This window comes from Protopterus annectens, chromosome 4.part0, assembly GCF_019279795.1.
Source record: "Protopterus annectens isolate FY-2018-M chromosome 4.part0, PAN1.0, whole genome shotgun sequence".
Classification (NCBI taxonomy): Eukaryota; Metazoa; Chordata; order Ceratodontiformes; family Protopteridae; genus Protopterus; species Protopterus annectens.
The window spans coordinates 777,631,990-777,654,871 of record NC_056733.1 but is presented as its reverse complement, the minus strand read 5'-3'; the positions used below and the strand labels follow the sequence as shown (position 1 = coordinate 777,654,871).

At 39.8% G+C, this 22,882-nt stretch overlaps 1 protein-coding gene across 1 annotated transcript in view; it reads right to left on the bottom strand.

Moving 5' to 3' along the window:
- Positions 1 to 209: 209 nt before the first annotated feature.
- The window catches only part of PI4KA (phosphatidylinositol 4-kinase alpha), a gene marked incomplete at its 5' end in the record, with an annotated part of 2,160,482 nt that continues 2,137,809 nt past the window's right edge, over positions 210 to 22,882 (bottom strand). Inside the window, 2 exon segments of the mRNA XM_044068731.1 lie at positions 210 to 947; positions 1,558 to 1,641. Of these exon segments, the coding sequence (XP_043924666.1) occupies positions 896 to 947; positions 1,558 to 1,641 (136 nt within the window).

The following is a 22,882-nucleotide window of genomic DNA, read 5'->3' as shown; positions in this document are numbered from 1 at the left end:
AGGCCAACACCGTCTTCCTACTTGTGGACTCCTTAAACTAACAGCCTTCCAGATTTGTCTATTGTCAGATGTCCATGTTTTCTGTGGGGGAATTATTTTCTTCTTTCATCACACACAAAGAAGACCACCTCCAGTAGAGGAAGGGACAAACATTGCATGTCTTAGTTTAAGAAGCTTTTTGTGCTCAAAAAAAGCAATGACATTTCAGATGCAGCTAAGCAATATCTTTTTATTCACATTCTTGCAATGCTCAAATGGCAACTTGGTGATCTTTGTTCCAGCAAAAGAGCACTGTAAATAGTGGTTCATTGGAGGATTTCGTTTCCCACAATTGTACCTGCTGATTTTTTTTCAGGGATATCATTGAACACTCCACCCCCCCAAAAAAAAAAGCATCAAACAGCAAGCAGGAATACAAACAACGACATTAACAACCTTAATTAGTGATGCAAAAAAAGGCAAAAATTGGGAGACCTATCACACTCTGTAGTGACCTGGAAGGAACTGATTGACCCTTGTGAATTGAGTGGTCATAGGTTTCTTGTGTCAAAAAAGAACTATAGCCAAGCATGATGCTGGCACCTTCAGCTTGAGGAAAACAGAAGCTCCACAGTGAAGAATTCAAAACGTTCAAAGTCTGGTCCAAAGGACAATTGCCTATGACTAATTCCCATGAACAAAGAATTACACTGCAGCACACAGCCTTACGATGACCATCAGTAAATGATAGGAATGATAAGCAGCACAGCCTAGACAGCATTACAGCTACTGACCAGACTGAGTGGACAGAGGCAGCAGGTCAAACGTCAGAAACAGTGCACATGGTTGTGGAGAACAGAAAGTACAGTAGTTGTCAAAAGAGTCACACAAAAATTTCTGCGGACTGACTGACGTTTCAGTAGGGTATTTGGTTCTGATAATACTGGATCATGTCGTACGTCTTGCTCCTACAAAAAAGTAAAAATAAACATGAGTTACAGTTGCAATGCAAACAAAAATACTAACCAATCCAATCAACAGCATCGCTATCTATGCTGATACTATTACATATACTACAGATAACCAGGACCTGAGTAGCACACCTTCAAAATATGTAACAATATAACACAAAATGTGCATTGTAACATGGTCTGCTCCAGCTACTTAAAACACTTCTATTCATTCGAAGTCCTGGTTATGTTAGGACAAAGGCAGTCGATCTAGTATGTTTCATTAAAATTGTTTTTTTAAACAATTCTGGGTGGAACCTTTGGAACTTGCCTTCTTGTGTTACACTTTCTTTCTTATATTAGTTGTTTTAGTAATGCTGCACTTGGTTGTTAGTTTATTTAAAAAACTTTCCAAACACATCTGCATGAAACTGAACATATTGTACAGGTCATCCACAAAACAAAACCTTGAACATTAAACTTCACCCTTTGTTCTTAACCCCCCCTCCAATCCAGCCCAGCAACCCTTCAACAAAAAGTGCAAGCTAAAGAAAAAAATCATCAAAATAGGGAAAGGGGATTAGAAATCAAATCACAACAAAAACAAAAGTAACAGAAGTAGACAAACCTGTTACTAAGGAAGCAGTTTGAAATGATTTTGATGATGTAGTTTGCAGCTTCCCTCTCACTCACATTGGGATTGAACCTTTGTCTGTTAATAACAGAGAAAAATAAAAATAGCTACTTAAGAAAAAGAACTGGTAAATAATGCACAAACAATAAATTATGCACTTGCATTAAAGGGGCTGAACAACTTGCTTAGTGGTAAAGCCTGAGGATAGTTACTGGGCAAGGCAGACATGGCCTAAAATATACAACAAAGAATGAGTCATTAGGAGTTGTAATGAGGTCAGGAAGTGTGTAAATTACAGCCACCACAACTGTTTTAGTGACAAGGTGATGGGATTTGATAGGAATGTTGGCTACAAATATGGCTATGTGGTCCTTAGCTTAATAATGTCTTGTAGATGTTACACCTAGACTAATGAACAAATGAGAGGTGTATAACAGACTTGGGAAGTTTCTTCTCCACCAAATGTACAATATTAAATCAGAAACACCTCCGCTGGCTTTACTATAAAGGGCTACCCTCCAACAAAGTGTCAAAACTCAATTGTACCAAAGTAAACAGCACAAATTGTTGTTCCACAGACGTAAAAACCACTCGTTGTTACAACAAGGACAGAGTATTTAATAAACGAAAAATAACACAACTACAAGAAACGAACTGGGATTGAGCGCGCTTTCGTCTTACTCATATAAACTTCATCAGAATCCATTGCTTAACATAGATACCTTAAATACACTATTGATTAATTGGTAAATTGAATAATAACTTCATTATTACAAACAGATAAAAATCATTTATGTTCACTTGTTGACTCTTATACAAGAACTTACTTTGCTTTTTATACACATTATGTAAAATGTATTATAATCCATATTACATAAAAATATATAAATAAATATGTGTATGTAAAACAAATTTATGTTTGAGATAAAAAAGTGCTTCATGAGATTTATAGGAAGTTAATGTTAGTTTGTACAAACTATATATATTAAAATTGTAAAAACCATTTCTAAACTGTATATATATACTTAAAACCCTTTTGGATAATGTCCTATAGTGCAACTATGTGTGTAAATAATAAATCCATGAAAACATGTCTTTCCTGACTTAAAAATAGTATAACTACCTATATATATAAAACCTATACAAAATTAACATGTTTACATATAATGTGTAATAATCATGTATTATATCATATACTAAATACATAAATATACCATGTATAAATATATAAAAAATTATATAAATATACATTAATAAATACATCATTACCCATAAAATTAATAAATATATATTAATAAATATAATGAACTTAATATTATAATCAAGAAGCCACTAATTACTAGAATTTGATAAAATAATTTACCTCGGCCAAAGCTTGATTTTGTATATGTATATATGTATTCATTCCTTTTGGGGTTGTTTGCTAAAAGTTTCAATGCGGGTTTGATGGAGAGGTGATCATTCATCCCACTGGGACCACAGGCATCCAATCTAAGCTGCCAAATCAATTCTCTATACTCCAGTAGGGATTCCCAGTCACCTCCCCTGTCCCCTCTCTTAACCTCTTCAAGGACCCAAAACTTGATATTAGCCTTTGCACATATACTAGTATGCCTGAACAGTGCGTTGTTATCATTTCTCTTGTTTATATCCCTTATATGTTCATATATACGTTGTTTTAGCTTACGTTCAGTTTTTCCAACATAGTACTTCCCACAAAACAAACAATAGGCTAAATAGACCACACCCTGGGTATGGCAGGTATAATAGCCATTACTTTTCAAGTTTAGGCCTATATTCCTCAACCAGAGCTTCTTTTCTCCTATAATAAACGAACACTGTGCACATCTACCACACTTGTGTGTCCCCACTTTTTGTTGTGTCCCACTTGGTAATAAAGATTTTTTCCTCTCAAACAATTTTTTAAAATTGTGGTTTTTCCTATAGCCAAACCTCAATGGTTGTTGAAAAATAGAACAATCCATACTCATTCTAGAGAAGATTCTCCAAACCTCATTAATCCCCTTCTGTATCCAACTTACCCCCTTATAATATGTAAGCATCAACCTGGGTAGATCATTATTATCCATAATGTTGTTATTAGTTCTCATAAAATCAGTTATTGCCTTACCCGTATTTACATTATTGTATATTAACAGTGGGGGATACTGAATATTCCGTTTTTTCATAACTTCTCTCTTAACGTTCTTAATCAGCCTCAAAGGGTATCCACTTTCCCTAAACAACCCTTGAATAAATTCCATTTCTTCTAAATACTTGTCATTATTACTAGTCATTCGTGAGGCCCTTATCATCTGACCCTTTATAATATTCCTCCTTAAATATAGTGGATGGTCACTCTCAAAGTGTACATAGGAATTTGAAAAACACTCTTTTCTAAAAATTCTGGATTCATATTTATTGTCTATCCTATTTTTTGTAATTGTTACATCAAGATAATTTACCTGTTCGGTACTATGTTGGAAAGTAAATTGTAAGAAGGTAGTTATTATATGTAGATATTCGATAAATTCATCAATTTGTTCCACAGTGCCATTCCAAATAATAAAAATGTCATCCAAAAACCGGAAATATGTAATAACATATTCCCAGAAATTAGATTTAAAAACATATTTCAATTCCCAAAAAAGCATAATAATAATATTTGCATAGATGGGGGCACACGAGGACCCCATTGCTACCCCACCTATCTGATGATAAATATCTCCTTGAAAGTATATAAAATTGTTTTTCAACACTAATTCCATATTTTCAAGAATCAATCTAAACTCTACTGTATTAAGAAAATTAAATTCAATTAACATATGTTCAAACCAACTTAAACCTATATCATGTGATATTACTGAAAATAAATCTCTAACATCAATTGTTATAAAAACATAATTCTCATTAAATGGAACTGCATTGAATTTAGATAGAAAGTCCCAAGAATCAATAAGTATGTGTTGGTAATCCTTGTGGAAATTTTTTAATTTAGTATCTACATAAATGGCTAAGGTCTGCGTTTTTGAACACTGGGATGTCACAATGGGCCTAAGTGGGGGTTTTGGACCTCTTTATGTATTTTTGGGATGCCAAATATCTCTGGGACTACTGGTTTGGGTACTTTAAAAAAATTGTACAGATCAACATCTATAAGACCCTGTAAAAGATTGTCTTCCAACCAGAGGTCTATTTTCTTGTAGCAAATATTCATTTCATTCCTGGATGCGATCTGGTATCTATCACTTATGTTTAAAATATCAAGCATCCTTCTAGTGTAGTCCCAGTGATTCATCAAAACCACCCCTCCCCCTTTGTCGGGCTTCATAATTCTTATTTTATCATTGCACTGTAACATTTTCATGATCCTAATTTCTTCCACTGTCAAATTACTGTATTCTTTAATTCCATCATCCACTTTAAAACCTTCCCTAACCATATTCAATACATATCTCAAACATAAATTTGTTTTACATACACATATTTATTTATATATTTTATGTAATATGGATTATAATACATTTTACATAATGTGTATAAAAAGCAAAGTAAGTTCTTGTATAAGAGTCAACAAGTGAACATAAATGATTTTTATCTGTTTGTAATAATGAAGTTATTATTCAATTTACCAATTAATCAATAGTGTATTTAAGGTATCTGACTATGTTAAACAATGGATTCTGATGAAGTTTATATGACTAAGACGAAAGCGTGCTCAATCCCAGTTTGTTTCTTGTAGTTGTGTTATTTTTCGTTTATTAAATACTCTGTCCTTGTTGTAACAACAAGTGGTTTTTACATCTGTGGAACAACAATTTGTGCTGTTTACTTTGGTACAATCGAGTTTTGATACTTTGTTGGAGGGTAGCCCTTTTTAGTAAAGCCAGCGGAGGTGTTTCTGATTTAAGACTTGGGAAGTTTATTAACGGGTGCCTAGCTGGTACATTACTGCAGGTGCAGAACTTGAGAGGCTTGCTGAATTGTATGCATTTAGACTTGAAGCCTTCTGTACATGTACAAACCCAAACAGCAGTGAAAGCCCTAGCTGAATGCTGACTGGCCAAAGGTCGCATGACAGGGTTCTGTTTGTGCTCGTCAAACAGAATGTCTCAAATGGTGTTTTAGTAAAAAGTACAGTTTTGTACCTACCATAAATGTAGATGTTCGAGGATCCACATTGCTGCAGTCATAACCTGTGGGTAGTCCGCTGTCCTCGGTCGGCCCGAATACCAAAGGGTTAGGCTGACGTCGGTCATGGTCGCCCGGAGCTGACATCAGTACGTAGTAGTACTTAAGCGCATGACCGACGTCATATCCTCAGTCTTTCTTGCCCCAGATGTCAGAATGCCTTTAGAAGGAAAAGGCCAGACCCAAAAGAAAAATAGAATGCCCAACAACCAGAAAAGGAAAAATAACAATAATCCCAAGGGCACAACAACCACAATAACCACCCCAACAACAGAGGGGAAGGAGGGAGGGAAAATAGGACTGCAGCAATGTGGATCCTCGAACATCTACATTTATGGTAGGTACAAAACTGTACTATGTTCTTAGTCTCACATTGCTGCAGTCATAACCTGTGGGTAGAATCCCAAAGCAAAGGAAAAAGGGAGGCTAGCAAATTAAAAGGCATTAGAGGCTGCTAACATGCCCTGTAATACTACAGTGGCAAACCCAGCCCTGGACTTAGAATAAAGAGGGAGATGGTAATGCTTGGAAAAAGTGTGAACTGAACTCCAAGTAGCTGCTTCCAAAATATCTTTAGTAGCTACACCCCTCAGAAAAGCAGTAGATGTAGCAGTAGCCCTAGTGGAATGAGGCCTGATCCCAGCAGGAACATTCTTCCCATGATGGGAATAACAAAAAGCAATACAGTTACCAATCCACTTTGAAATAGTCTGTTTAGACACAGCTTTCCCTTGAGAAGTCACAGCAAAAGAAACAAATAACTGTTGAGATTGTCTGAACTCCTTAGTTCTGCTCAAATAGTAACGTAACTGTCTGTGGATATCCAAAGAATGCAAAACTTTTTCCCCTTTATTTTGGGGATCAGCATAAAAAGTAGGCAAATGGATAGACTGGTTCAAGGCCACATTAGAAATCACTTTTGGCATAAAGGTAGGGTTAGTACGCAAAGAAACTCTATCCTTATGGAATATCAGAAAAGGTTCAACTGCCATGAGAGCCTGCAATTCAGATACCCTTCTAGCAGAAGTGATGGCCAACAAAAAAGCAGTCTTCCAAGACAAAAATTTCAATTCAGACGTAGCTGCAGGTTCAAAAGGAGGCAAAGTAAGCTTCTCCAACACAAAATTGAGATCCCAGGAAGGAGTAGGAGCTCTACGTGGGGGTCTTATATTTTTTGCCCCTCTAAGAAATTGTTTAAGCAAAGGATGCGAAAATAAAGGAGGGTCACAATCATAGTGAGCAGAAATAGCTGCAGCATGAACCTTCACAGAGGAAAATGACAAACCCTTGTCCAGTAATTCAGTAAGGTACTGTAGAGTAAAACTCAAATTAGGCCCCGAGACATCAAAGCCCTTTGTTGTGCTCCAAAGAAAAAATCTCTTCCATTTTTCAGCATAAACTTTTCTGGTGCTAGGCCGCCTAGCTTCCAATAGAACATCTAAAACTTGTTGAGGAAGCTGAGACCCCACAGGCTCTAAAACAGAATTCGCCAGGCCGTTAGATGTAGGGACTGCACTCTGACATTGAGCAAATGACTGCTTGACTGGGACAACAAGTGAGGAAGCTGTGGTAAAGGCCAAGGAGGCTCCTGAATTAAACTCCTCAGCAGAGGATACCAGTGCTGACGTGGCCAATCTGGTGCTATTAGAATCATGCAAGGCTTGTCCCTCCTGACTTTCAAGAGTACCTTTGGAAGGAGAGGCAGAGGAGGAAAAGCATAAACGTGAAGGTTGTTCCAACTGAAAGAAAGAGCATCCACTTTCCAAGCTTTAGGGTGAAACATCTTTGTGCAAAATTTTGGTAGTTGGAAATTTAGAGGAGAAGCGAACAGATCTATGTCTGGAGTTCCCCAAGCCATTGTCAACTGCTGGAACACCTGAGAATCCAATTTCCACTCGTGGGGGTCCACCATATGTCTGCTCAAGACATCTGCTAGGGAGTTCTGTGCTCCTGGCAGAAACCGAGCTTGAAGAGAAATGTGCAAACTTAGAGCAGTCTCCCACAAAATCATTGCTTGTCTGCAAAGAGGGTAAGAATGTGTTCCCCCCTGCTTGTTGATGTACCACATGACTGTAGTGTTGTCTGTTTGAATCAACACCTGTCCTGGCTGAAGTAGGCCCTTGAAAGCCAACAGAGCAAACTGGACTGCTAGCATCGCCTTCATGTTGATATGCAAATGCTGTAGTCTGGGAGGCCACGTGTCTTGAATCCATTTCCCATTGAAGTGTGCTCCCCAAGCCAGTTCTGAGGCATCCGTCATTATGATCTGACTCGCCTCTGGTCGGATCACAGAGAGTCCCTTGTTTAGGTGACATTCCTGTGCCCACCACAAGAATTCCTTCTGGATGCAAGGTATTATCCGAATGACAGTGTCCAAATCGTGGCAGTGTTGAGTCCATACACTTTTGAGATACCATTGAAGCTTCCTCATATGCAGTTTGGCATTGGGAAGTACTAGAATGCAAGATGCCATGAACCCCAAGGCTTGTAGGACTGTCCTTGCAGTCAGCCTGGACTGTACTGATAATTGCTGAAAGTATAGGTGAAGAGTTCTTTGTTTGTCCGGGGTCAGAAAAGCCATCTGAGAGGCTGTATTCAGTCTCACACCCAGAAAGCACATGTCCTGAGAGGGTACTAGACTGGACTTTATTTCATTCACAGAATACCCTAGGCATCTTAAAACTGCCATTACATACTGCAGATGCTGAAGTAACTTGTCTTTGTCTTGAGCAAGAATCAGGCAATCGTCCAGATAAGGATAAATTTGAATTCCCCTGTCTGAACAATGCTATGACAGGGGCCAGAACCTTCGTGAACACCCTGGGCGCAGTAGATAAACCAAAGGGCAATGCAGAGAACTGATAATGAGAAGTACCAGCCCGGAAACGCAGAAACCTCCTGCAACTGGGCCTGAGAGGAATGTGAAGATAGGCCTCTTTGAGATCCAGAGTTACCATCCAGTGATCTTTGCCTAGCATAGGCAGAAGTTGCTGTAAAGTTAACATCTTGAACTTTGGAATGTCCAGGTATGTATTGAGAATGGACAAATCCAGAATTGGCCTCCAAGAATTTCCTTTCTTTGGTACTAGGAAAAGGCGAGAGTAAAACCCTAGGCCTACTTCAGAAGGAGGAACCACCTGGATTGCTCCCAGCTGTAAAAGCAAAGAAATTTGTTCCTGCGCCTCCAGCCTTTGCTGAGGAGGTATGTCTGGCATGCCTTTGAAAGGAGGAAAAATGTGGAAATAAAACTTGTAGCCTTGATTTATTATGTCCAACACCCATTTGTCCTGGGTGACCAAATGCCAATTCTGTTTGAAAAGAGCCAACTTTCCCCCTAGAGGAGCTGCCAGACAAGAGGGATCTGGCAGCAGAAAATACAGGTCATTGGGTCTGTTTACGAAAAGGCTGACCCCTGCCCTCACCAGAAGATTGTGCAGGAGAACTCCAAGTCCTAGGTCTGAAGGAACCCTGAGCTTGAGCTTTACCCCTACCACGTCTAGACCTGCCCCTGGACTGAAAATCTGAAGAAGGGTAGGACCATCCTTTTGCAGGCCAATTCCTGCTAAATTTAGGGGGCTGCACTTGCAAAAAGTCCTTAACCGTCTGCATCGACTTAGCTTTCTCTTCCATCTTTTTCAAAACTGACTCCACAGGAGAACCAAAAAGAACTTCAGATTGAAGAGGAGCATCCAAAATCCGAGCTTTCACATGCTCTGACAAATTTTGATCCTTAAGCCAGGCATGCCTGCGAATCACTGAACCAGTAGCAGCCACCCTGGAAGAAGCCTGAATAGCATCAAAGCCACACTGCAAGGAATGTTTACCAACTTGATCAGAAGCATGAACCAAGTCTTGCAATTCCTTGCACTCTATACCCTCAGATAAGCATCTACCTTAGATTTCAATTGACCTAACAAAAAGTTCTGCTATTTCAGCATATGAAATTGGCAATTTAAAGCCCTCATAGCTAACGTAGAAGAAGTGTACACTTTTTTACCCCACCTATCCAAAGCTCTAGAATCTTTGCCCAAAGGAACCGGATTCTTAACCACCGAAGCCTTAACACCCTTAGGCCCTTGAATAATGGTTTCTGGATCAGCCCTAGGACTCTTATACAAATATTTATGAGCTTCAGGGACTCTGTAATACCTGTCTGGCTTGACAGGAGCAGGGGGTAATGAATCAGGATTAAGAGAAGCCTCAGAAAACACATCCTGAACAACATCTAAAACAGGGGGAATAGCCAAAGGCCTATGTTGTGGCAAAAACAAAAATTCCCTCAACCTCTTACGAGAATCCGAAAAATCCTGACCTTCCCACTTGAAATGCTCCCTCATGGAATGCAGGGTTTCAGAAAAGGAAAAATCCTCTGGAGGTGAAGCAGAAGGACAGGAATCCTCTGTCTCCGAATCTGAATAAGAAGGAAAATCCTGAATATCCTCAGCTGAGGACTCAGAATAATCAGAAGAATGCTCTATTCCTTCTAAATCCGTCTCCACCCTAGGCCTCTTCTCAGGAGGGGGCATAGAACCCCTAATCAAAGTAATCACATACTCTGCCATTTTCAACATATGTTTTTTAGGAACAGAACCTGAGGAACTAGGGCTATGTCCCGAACCAGTAGGACCAGATTTAGACTTAGCAGGCCCTTTAGTCACTGAAGTAGAAGGCCTACTAACCTTTTGTAAGGATGGAACCACAGAAACTTGAGAAGCCCCCTCGGCCTGGCCCAACTCCTGAGAGACCAACTCCTGCAAAAGTAAAGGCTCCCCCTGGGATTCAGCCGAGGCCTCGGCTGGATCCACAGATTCAACCGTGGTTTCCATAGAACCGGCGTCCGCAACGGACGACTCCTCCGGTTTAGACCTTAAAACTTTCTCTTTCCTCTTTTTCGCGGTAGCGGGCGTCGGAGTATCCGACGGCATGTTGTAGTTACACCGCTTACCGAAAACAAGCCTAGCACAGTCTAATCTACGTTTAATGGTGCGCTTATTAAATCTAGCGCAAAAGCGACACCCGACAACGTCGTGCTCAGACCCCAAGCAAGGAATACAAAGAGAATGGTAGTCCCTATGAGGTATCTGTTTCCCACAAGAAATACAATTATTAACTTTTTCTGACATCCGGATTAACTGAAGCAAGAAAAGACAAAAGTTTTCCCCAACGGGGTACTTAGCCCAACTTGGTCTTCGGTCTGAAACTCGAAAATGAAAATTTCAGAACGCCGAATGGCACTTGCAAACGCTGCTTCTGCTTCGGACCACGCGGCAAGAAAGACTGAGGATATGACGTCGGTCATGCACTTAAGTACTACTACATACTGATGTCAGCTCCGGGCGACCATGACCGACGTCAGCCTAACCCTTTGGTATTCGGGCCGACCGAGGACAGCGGACTACCCACAGGTTATGAATGCAGCAATGTGAGACGAAGAACATCCATACATTTTATATATATATATATATATATATATATATATATATATATATATACATACACACACACACACACACACACACACACACACTTTAAAGTTGCATGCCAAGGGAAAGGCAGTGCACTGCCCAAACAATCCTGATGGAAGACAGATGCTAACATTGGTCAGACATAGGAAAAAAAAGCATTTCGTTTTTTATATTCTCACTCTTCCCCTTACTCTAGTAATCTCTCTAAAAATCTAAATATTGGCAATATCACTGCTGCTTAAACGTGCTGTCACCTGGATATCCCTGAACCCCTCCAACTTGGTCAGGACCACATCCAGAATGACATGTTTCTTCTATAGTCTGCAAAAGTCTGCTGAACGTCTCATGGTTTAAGATCTCAAACATGACATGTTTCTTCTATAGTCTGCAAAAGTCTGCTGAACGTCTCATGGTTTAAGATCTCAAACAGCACTGTAACATTAAAACATGCATCCACTCTTCAATCTCGATAATTACCTCAATCAGCTCCCACAGCTTACCAAGTCATAACACTTAGACTTATTTCACTGCAACTTATTCTACCTTCTCTTCTTTGTTATGACTTGAGTTGTTCTGGTCAATAACCCACCAGTCAGCAAAACCCTTCGCTAATTCCACCTAAAACGCGGCTTTTCAGTGCTTCTGTGGATCCCTAGTGATATCTGCATTGCTTACTGTACTTATTTCCTTGTTTCACTTGAAAGAAAGTTACTGTTTGTCGTTTTTGCATTTAAGTTACCTGTAACACATTGCATTGAAGTTACCTGGCACTTGCTCACTAAAGCAATTATATAAGTCAGCACTAAAAAATTAAAAGCACTACACCCTCACAAACTCCCCTTGAGTACCTTATTCCCCATTGAGCCTTTTTTTCAATTATAAAGGAATTCCCAATACTATTCTAGCATGTCCAAAGGTCAATTGTCAATCTCCTCTCTGGTCCAGCTGGTGAATATGGGAATCTTGAGGCAATGTTACAACTGCCTTATGTACAGACAACCCTCTCCTCCTCCCAACAAATTCCAACACATGTGAGAGATGCAACCATATAGCCAAACTGGAGGCTAAGCTCTCTCAACTCAGTACTGGCGTAACCAGTCAGGAGGAGAAGGAAACCACACTCACTACAATTCCAGTCTCACATAGACCTACCACGATAGCAAACCAAACACATAAACACACAAAAACATACTCGGAGGCTCTAAATAAAAATCTGCCTAAGCAGCAGAGACGTCCAAAGCAGACACCCAAGCAATCGCTACCCCAAAACAAAACACGTGCAACACATAGCTCACAAAGCCAGTGTGCCAAACAGTCACAGCCCTTAAGGCTAAACAACACACCTGATACACTTGTAATAGGTGACTCTGTCGTCAGGCACACTGACGTCCCGCTCACTAGGCTGAACAAGGAGAAGATCACGGTGAGCTGCCTATCGGGTGCTAGGATCCGCCACATAACACAAGCACTCAGGTCACTCCAAGGCAAGTACAAACATGACTCAGTCATTGTCTATGCTGGTGTGAATGACCTGAGATGTACTTCCCTGGACTACATGAAGAGAGAGAGACATAGAGGAGCTCTCTGAGCATGTAGCCCAGGCCGGTATGACCCTGACCTTGAGTAGCATCTTACCCTCACCAAGAATGATGCCACAATATGAAGACAAGATGATCAATTTCAACAATTGGCTTAAGTATTGGTGTCATTCAAAGGGGATCCAATGCCTGCCAGCCTGGGAGGACATGCTCGACAAGCCACGATGCTTCACTAGGGACGGCTTGCACCTGTCACCCCTGGGCTTTCGGATATTGGCAAAGGCTCTTGCTACCCCCATAGTGCCTTTTTTAGGCAAAAGACAAACCCACCTCCATAGGTATCACAAGGGATAAGAAACTAAGAGTAATGCTACTCAACGCCAGAAGTCTAAACCTCAAGATACATGCACTCGAAACACTCCTTAGCATGGAGAACATCAATATCTGTGCAGTAACAGAAACCTGGTTCAAGGCTCCTGAGAGCACCCCAGCACTACCAGGTTATACCTCATACCATACTTTTCGGCCCCAAAACTTGGACCGAACCACAAAAGGAGGGGGAGTATCAATATTCATCAAAGATACCCACACCTCCAGGTTGGTGGCACAACACGAAGCATCAGAGACTATCCATGTGCAACTAACAGTGGGTAAAACTGCCTTTCAGTTTATAGCCTGCTACAGACCACCCTCCCAAACCCAGGAACCCCACTCGGCCTTCCTGAGAACACTGGAAAATATGAAGGTCTCTCCAAACACCATTATATTGGGCGACTTCAACTACCCAAACATAGACTGGGAGCATTACTCTAGCTCCAACATCCTAGCCCAAAGGTTCCTAGAATTTACAAACTCAAATGCTATGGAACAACTTGTTACCACTCCCACAAGAGGGGAAAACATATTGGACCTGATCATCATCAACATGGGGACTCTATACTCCAGACCAGAAGTGTATCCCTCACTGGTAAGATCAGACCATAAACTAATCTCACTGGATATTCACATCCCGACCCCATCCCCTGCCCAGAAAACCACAGTGAAAAACTTCTCTAAAGCAAATTTCACACTCCTCAAAATCGAGGTGGAATCCTTCGAAGCCCCGAGGCCTGTGGAAAATACGGCCCAGACCGCAGAATCCTTTATAAATGCATTCTATGAACACCTTCAGGAATGCATGGATCATGCTATCCCAAATAAAACCAAGATCCAATCCTCCAAAGGCAGACATCCTGTCTGGTGGACCCCAGCCATAAACAAACTATACAATAGAAGGAAGAAGCTACTACATGATGGAGCAAAATCCCAAAAAGGGAAGGCATCTCTGATCAGTATTAGCAAAAAACTATGGGCACTCATAAAATCGTCTAAGGCCAGCTTAGAGAGAAAAACTGCACAGGACACTAAGGATAATCACAAGGCTTTCTTTAGTTATGTTAGGAACCTGGGTGGGAATTCCCAGATATGCTCAGAATTAGTCCAAAATGACAAAAATTACACCGAACCCACAGACATTGCCAACATCCTAGCTGACAGGTTCAGCGCAAACTACCCCCCCTCCCCCACCAAAAGGGCAAATATCTATCCCAGCAGAGTGCTGCCCCCCTGACATCTCAGATGCTCAGGTAAGATACGCCCTCTCCAAAGCAAAAAACACAGCATCAATGGGACCAGACGGTGTCCCGGGCTGCGTCCTACATGAACTCCAAGAAGAGCTAAACCCAAACATAAAACTACTGTTCAGTCTCAGCCTTACTACAGGATATGTACCCAAAGAGTGGCGTACAGCGACAGTGGTCCCTCTCCACAAAGGTGGTGCCTCAACGGATCCTGGAAACTATCGCCCCATAAGCCTGACTAGCTTGGTCTGCAAAGCTATGGAAAGGATCATCATGGACCTCATAAATAAAGATATTGGGGACCTACAGACACTGGATCCTACCCAGTTCGGCTTTGTTAAGGGCAGATCCTGCCTCTTAAACCTGGTCGATTTCTTTGAAACAGTCACCAAGGCCAATGACGAGGGGAAAGGTGGTCCACACAGCATACCTGGACCTCGCAAAAGCCTTCGATACAATACCCCACTCGGGCATTATAGATAAGCTCAGCAGCTTAAATATAAACCCCTATGTCACTAGACGGGTTGCAAACTGGCTCAAGGACAGAACCCACATGGTTAGAATTGCTGGAGCCATGTCAGACTCCAAACCAGTTACAAGTGGCATCCCACAAGGCTCAGTCCTAGGACCTCTCTTGTTCAGTATATATTTCTCGGAGGTACAGACCAACACGGAAGGACTGTGGCTGACCAATTTCGCAGATGACTGCAAACTGGGCGCCATAATCGACTCTCCAGCCGACATAAGCATCCTCCAAAAGAGCCTCATAGAAACAGACAACTGGTGCTAGAGCCATGGCCTCAAGCTAAATGCCAAAAAGTGTATAGTCATTCCCTTTGGCAAAAACAAAGTGCCCACAAATTACCACATAGGTGGTAATCCATTAAGTACGGAAGAAGTAATTAGGGACCTGGGGACCCAAGTTAATAGCAATCTCTCATTTGACAACCACGTGGCCAAAGCGGTTAGAAAAACATTTTATATAGCCCACCTAATCATGAAGGGATTCACATCTAGATCAGGGGAGGTCATCGTGTCTCTTTACTCATCCCTCATCAGGCCCATAATTGAGTACAATGCCCCTTTTGGGATGTACCTTACCAGACACCTGCAGCAACTGGTAAGACCCCAAAAGTACCTCACCAAGAGGATCAAAGGGCTTAAACAGATGCCATATGCTGCCCGGTTAAAGAAACTCCAGCTCTACTCAGTGGCATACTGCCTGCTCACAGGCGATCTGTTCCTGATGTATAAAGCCATGTCCAACCCAGAATTAATGGACATGCTGCACATCAGAAAATCCAAATCCCACCGAGCTACACGCTCGAGAGACTTGAACCTCAGCACTGAAATAAATAGGACATGCTGGAGGGACAGATTCATAACCCAGAGGCTCCCTTCACTCTGGAATAAAATCCCAGTCCAGGTTAGGCAGAGTCCCTCATTGACTCTCTTCAAGAGGAATCTTGATGAGTGGATGGGAGATTGTAGGTTTACCCCGGGTATCACTTCTGTGTCACTGTTAGACAGAGGCACAGTATACTAACCTCGAAAAAGGGCATAGCAAAATTAATTTAAAATGGGTGGCGAAAGCCAAACACACTCTGGCTAGGCTTATAAATGCCCTAGGGCAGATAACCTAGTATGAACCTATTTCCTAGATATTAGCTCAGACAGCTAAGTACAGTGCAATCAGTCTGCAAACCACTACAAGTCTAGTAAAAAAAATCCACAGTCAAATGTTCCCTCCAGGCACAAGGACAGCAAGACAACACAGACCAGGGAGAATCTGAAGGTGCACATCCAATTATCTAGGTTTATCAGGTGCTACCCAGTGAGTTTACAAGATAGATTATCATGCAAAACAATGAAAGGATGGGTTAATATAAACTAATTTAGGATCTAGGCACACATTACATACATTATTTCCATCAAACTTCTGTAGTTGTGGAATATATATACACACATTGTTGAAATTAGGCATAATTTTATTAGCTTGAGCAATTTTATTGCATTAGGTCACTCACTAGAAAAAGATTATCTTTAGTACTCCTGTCGCGGGTTGTATAATATTTCAAAACCAGTGTTGCTGTAGATGATAAAACTAATATATTTCATGCAGCTTCATTTGTGTTGTAGTGTCTCAGATAAAAATGACTAGTAGGAACTATGGAGATCATGTAATGTTCATTTAAGCTATTAACACAACTTTCTCACACACCTAACTAAATTTGTTCTGCAATATTGGCTTTAACTTTGCAGTTTCATCATAAAAGAAATGACATACAAGTAAGATAGAATATCAGAAACAGCAAGTTTAGCTGGTGTAAATGTTATGGTTAATCATAAAATCAATGCAATATGATTTAGCAAATAAAGCAGTTTTTGACTGATGCCAAATGATCTCCCAATCTAGAATAACATTCACCACTTTTATGTTTCTATTCAAGAAGTCTGATGAACAAGGGTCAATATACAGTCCAAGAATGACAGGTAGTTAGGCAATTTGGAGAGTCTTTGGCAGACTCGTGGGATGGCTATGGGGGCATCTTTTGCCCCCATTTATGCCAATTTATTCATGGCATACATAGAAGAACAACTAATCTATGATTCACTTCACAATCTACACCTGTCTGAGATGGATATCTGGCATTGTTACTTGGACGACTGTTGGTTAGTTTGGAAAGCAGACATTGCTTATCTACAGGAGTTTATGGACTATATTAACAGTAATAAATGGGGGATTCAGTTCATGTGTAAATATGATTTGAATCAAATCACATTTCTAGATGTTTTGATTACAAGGAATACTGATGATAACCTTAGACACCCAGGTATTCTGTAAATACCCTCAGTACAATTCATTGTTACATGCGTCCAGTCATCATCCACCCCATATTATATGGAATATCCCAAAATCACAGTTCCTTAGAATTAAGCACATCTGCTCTGATTCTAATAAATACGATCATCATAGGCAGGACATGGTTAAAAGGTTCAAAACCTGGGGGTACAAGTCAGGTATGGTTACCATGGCATATCGGGAGGTCTCATCTTTGGAGAGGAAAGATCGTTTGACATATAAGGACAAGACCAATCAGGATTCACCGCCTATTAGGTTGATAACCACATATGGACGGAATACTCGTGTATGTCCTACTCAAAAAATGAGCCCTTGGCTAAATTTGGAAACAGTAAGCTAAAAAAAATTTTGTGGGGTATTAATCATATTTTGAAAGATTCAAATTAGTGAAAATACCATACTCAGATGATCTGCTTATGCTGACTGTAAACATAAAATATCTTTCTTCTGTCATACCACATGGACATAAGTATGTCCTCGTTTCCTGAGGCCCTGCTTCAACATAAAAAAAAAAAAAAAATCATGACATCACCCTCCTTGTGAAGGGTATGGAATTAGCCCTAAACGCAATTTTATTTCCAAGGAGAGTATTTCTCACAGATTAAAGGGGCCACTATGGTTACCTCTTCTAAACCAGCATTTGCTAATATCACTACGTGGGTATGGGAATCAAAGTTTGTTTTTAATAGTCAATATTAGACTAGCATTACACTTTATGAAAGGAGCTTTGATGATATTTTTATTTTGTGGACAGCCCCTGAAGAATAAGTTTGAAAAATGTTTTGAGTTTTTCAACAATACAGCTAAATTTCTTAATTTTACATAAAAACAAATCAGAATCTATTCATTCTTTAGATGCTGTGAATTGCAAGAATGTTCATGCCCAATGGTTTTAGTAACCACCCACTTTGGCAAAAATGTAATCTTCACATAGGGCAATTGATTCATATTTCCAAATGTACTTTGGAAAACGAAAGATTTGAAGAGGAAAGACTTAAGTTGAGTGATATGTTTGTGGAGAGAGAGTAACCAACATGGTTGCTGGACCCAAATGAGGTAGAAGTTTTACAAAAAATAAAAAACCTTTTTAATCTCCTTTTGGTACAGTCTTTTATCAACAAAGATACAAAAATCATTCTGTTACATAATCCTAAATAGACAGCCATAACTCTTCGTTTTTCCCAAGGTGCAGAAAACATTAGAAATAGGATTTGGAATTGGAAAGTAATATTTGGCTTCTCAGGACTGGCTAACAAAATAGGCGATACATCAACTTTTATTTACTAAAAAATATATATAATCTGATGGAATTGCTGGAGAAGGGACAAAGAGGGACTGATCCTACATGTTCGTTCTGCAAGGCTCTTATGATGCATGAATGACATACTAATGCAAATATATTGTTGAGGTAGATGTACTGAGCTTCCAGTTAAGGCTATTTCAAAACAACACTATTTCAGTTCAAAGCTAATTTCAGTTCCCAAACTCAGGGTGTGGTACATATGGCCAGTTATACAATGACAGCTCATTTGTATTCAAAAAGGAGCACATTGATGGACAGCCCAATCAGCAGTCCTGTTGTAAATTGAGCATATACCAGTAGAAGAAAGTCTGGCCACTAAAGTACCACTGAGCAGCTGGACTTTCTATTGCAATATGTTGAAGGACACAGAAAAATAAAAGAAAAATCAGGTGTATTCTCAAAAATAAAGAAACATAAATGTACCTGATTTTCCTTCTATTTCTTCACTGTCCCTTGTAAAAATCTCGGAAAAAAAAAAAAAAAAAAAAAAAAGCAATGGAGATTCTTTTTTCTCCATTGCTTCTCCTGCACTGCACTGATGCACTGGGCAAGTGTGAGACCGCAAGTGCTACATGCATGCTCAGTGCATGAATAAAGAAGGAAAAACATGGAGGAACACTTCAGCTCCTTTATACAGAGACATTATTTAAGAAAGGTAAGCAATTTCTTTTCTAAAAAATTAAACTGCATAATAGCAATAATCCACTTCTGGGTGTGGGTATATCAGGATTTACCCACAGTTAGCTTTGCTTAATCACGTGGTCTTTGCCCTCATGATCAAGCCAAGCCAACCATGGGTAAATTCTGATATACCCACACCCAGTCATGGATTACTGCTTAAGTGCTCCACCTGTTCCTCTTTCTATATTTTTAAGATGAACATGCCCTGCGTTAGGGTATTTATGAGCTATGTTATGCCACCGTAAAGCAAGATAAGACTAAGTCAGTAAATAGGCACACAAAACATGCAAAGATCAAAATAAATTTATATTTTGCATACTGGAAAAATATGTCTGAATGAAAGGGGCAGTAACCGAAAAGACAGGTTAGGAAAGATGGGAGACTCACTGGCAACTTCTACATAATTCTATTCAACCTCTAGGGTTTAAAGTTACAGTTTCTATCAACAGCATTCTCAGGCTCAAAACCCAAAAGGTTTGAAAGATGCATGCAGTGGTATTTTTACTTGTCTAAAGACACACTTGGAACAGCTTATATTTGGGTGCAATTTATTACGTTATTGTTTTCTTGCTACTTTACACTGTAATATTTTAATACTTTTAGGATTTTACAAGATTATAAAATACATTTTTATTTCTTTAAGTAAACTGGAGTACAAACAGCTGTGGACTAGATGCACTAAGTCACACATTTGATTCTTGATTATTTTTAACTATGTTCTGATTAAGTTCTTTTGAAAGAGAACAAAAGTACTGCTATCCACAGGTTTTTTTTTTTTTTTTACTGTGAAGTGCTAAATTTTTTTTTTAAACAAATCCTACTAGGCTTTCCTTTGTGCTGTTGCTTTCTGTTGGTGCTTTTGATCAAGTTTCTTTTTTTTTTAAATTCAAAGGTTGAAAGTTATATATAATTGGTTAACAAATGTTTAAGGAATGCAGTTCTTAATAAGCTACCTGCACAGCCATATGGGAGAAAGTAGCATATCCTTAGTGAAAATTAATTAATTTCTACTGGAAAAACTAAATAAACATAGCTCTGAAAATTCTTGAAAATTAATGAAGTCTAAAATACCCCAGTTTAATATAAAGTTTAGATTACTTCAAATTAACGGCAAAAGAATAAATTCTCTCTCTCTTACTGTTTGGTTCAATAAACTATTTTTAAGTACTAATAGCTAAACCAATTAGAATGTCCAAGACGTGATGGGAATACTGTGATGAAGTTTAGATGGTGCAGAGGTAATGCAACCATCTGTGCTGCCTAAGAAAAAAGTTAGGGACAGTGTGAGAAGTCGGAATGTTTCATTTGGGAGACAGGGTGATATAGTTGCTTTTCTTCTCTCCTACCCGAGGAGAGGGCTGTAGGACACTGTGCTGCTTACATGACTTGTGGTGTACACCAGGGACTCCACAAGTACAGTTCTAGTTTGAAAATGAGGACAGGCAGATATTGTCTGTGCAATGTGGGACCTAAGGTCACTGCAAGTCACTCCCCTTTGATAGAGCAGCTGAATGGCTGTGGAAGGATGATGGCTCCCTGCTCTGCTCCACTCATCCTTATGTAATAGCCACTAGGCTCTGCCTTCCAAAAGGTCAGGAGACCCAACTAGCACAGTATCTCATCTGGGACAGCCAGTAAGAAGATGCAAAGGTCTGAAGGGTAAATGCAGTTGAACTGGGACTACTATCCCAGGTAATGAAAAACAGGGTGCAATACACAGAATAAAAGAAGGGAAATACCAAGCCTTCTGTAGCCATGTAGAAAGTGATAACTATTAACACAGGATTCCTTGTAGCATGGCCTTACAAAGGATGTTCTATCCCAGTGATGAAGCACAGTTTGTAACAGAATATGAAAAAGTAAGCTGATTGCAACAGCACTATGCAAATATTATCCAAAGACACATTACAAAAATAGATGGCAGGGCTTCTTACAGCACATGACAGCAGAAAATAATGCAACATTAACTCTTTTCAGAGATCATGGCCTCCTTTCCTCATCTTCGTTTGGCAATACATACATAGATAGACATATGAATAAATGAATGAATTAACTATTACCAATACAAAAAGCTAAAGGTCATTGTTGGAAAAATATGTCACATAGTGGTTAAGTGCAATTTATGTCATAATTTTGTCTGGAAGTTGGTGCAGAGGAAGGTTGTGAGCTGTAGTTCCTGTGGTACGGGGTTTAATTCCCTCAGGCCTCATTTGCCTACTGCATGATCTTGACCAAGTCACTTAAGTCATTACTCCCGGGTCACCCATTGAAAAGGAATAGTGTACAGTAGGCTCACCCAGTTAACAAACCGGATTATCATCATTCTATGCACACCAGTGTGAACAGCAGTGGACTCAGAGCTGAACCTTAATGCCCACCCACTCCCAATGGGAATTCATCTGAGTCCAAACACTGTATTTATGTCACTGGGTCCTTCTACACCAACTCTACCAATATTTCCATGTCTTTGAACCATCTTAGGACTGCCTAAATCAGGTTTCTTGGGACCATGTCATATGCATTCTCTTAAGTCTAGGAATGCCCATAAAATAGTACAAAGTATTCTAAGAACTAAGCCAACACGGGAATGGAGAAAGGAGATTCTGCCAAGAGGGTGACTGCAATTACGGACAGAGACAATAGACAAGAGGGGGCTGGAATTTAATGGAAAACACTGGCAAAGGAACCAAGGTATTGGGAGCAAATAAATAGAGAGGGAAAGATAATAGAATGGGAAGAGGCCAAGAATTACTTGGACTGAGGTTAGAGATTGCCTTCCCAATCAAAGATTGATAAAGCATAGGCAAAGAGAAAGAAATAGGGGGTCCTAAATGAAAGACCAGCACAGATAGAGTTTTCAGTAGAATCTAGAACAGAAGCTGCCATTAAAAAAGGAATAACTGATATAGCATATAACATATTTCACAATAACTATAAGAATCAATCAGTGGAGGTTAGAAGGGATTGGGAAGAGAAACTGGATAAGTAATTCACAAAAAAAAAAATAGGATTTTTGATTGGAAATGTTTACATAGATATTTTTATACCCCAGGTAGACTCCAGAGAATTTTTCCTCAGGTGGAGAGCAAATGTTGGAGGTGTGACGGGAAATAAAGACGTACTTGGGAACATATTTTATAGGAGTGCGGTAGGTTGGTGGACTTTAAGGATTCGCTGCAGGATGCAATGTTGGGGATGCAGGGTGGCTGGATTGGAGTGATGAGGGAGATGATTTTTTTCTCAGCTATGATACAAAATCAGAATTGCCTGGACAAGGCAATTTCTTGCTGTGTCTAATTATGGTGGCTGCCAAAAAAGCAATTACTGGAAAATGGACATCAAAATCTAAACCAACTACATTAGAAGTAGTGAATATAGTAACAGAGATAAAACAACTGGAATTCAGATCTTTAGAAAAGGGTAGAAGCAAACTACATAAATATACTTACTACATAACCCACCCCTCATAAATACATCACATCATTCACCAATATGCTTACAGGACCAAACTTCTATCTTTCAAAGATTGTGTTCCCTCTGTTACCACCCTTTAAGGTACTTTTATGTTCCTTCTGCAAAACTCCTAGCTATGTATCTCACATTATTTCCAAGCTCATTTACTTCACCTTAATCCTCTTTGTTTTGTATTGTTCAGAATG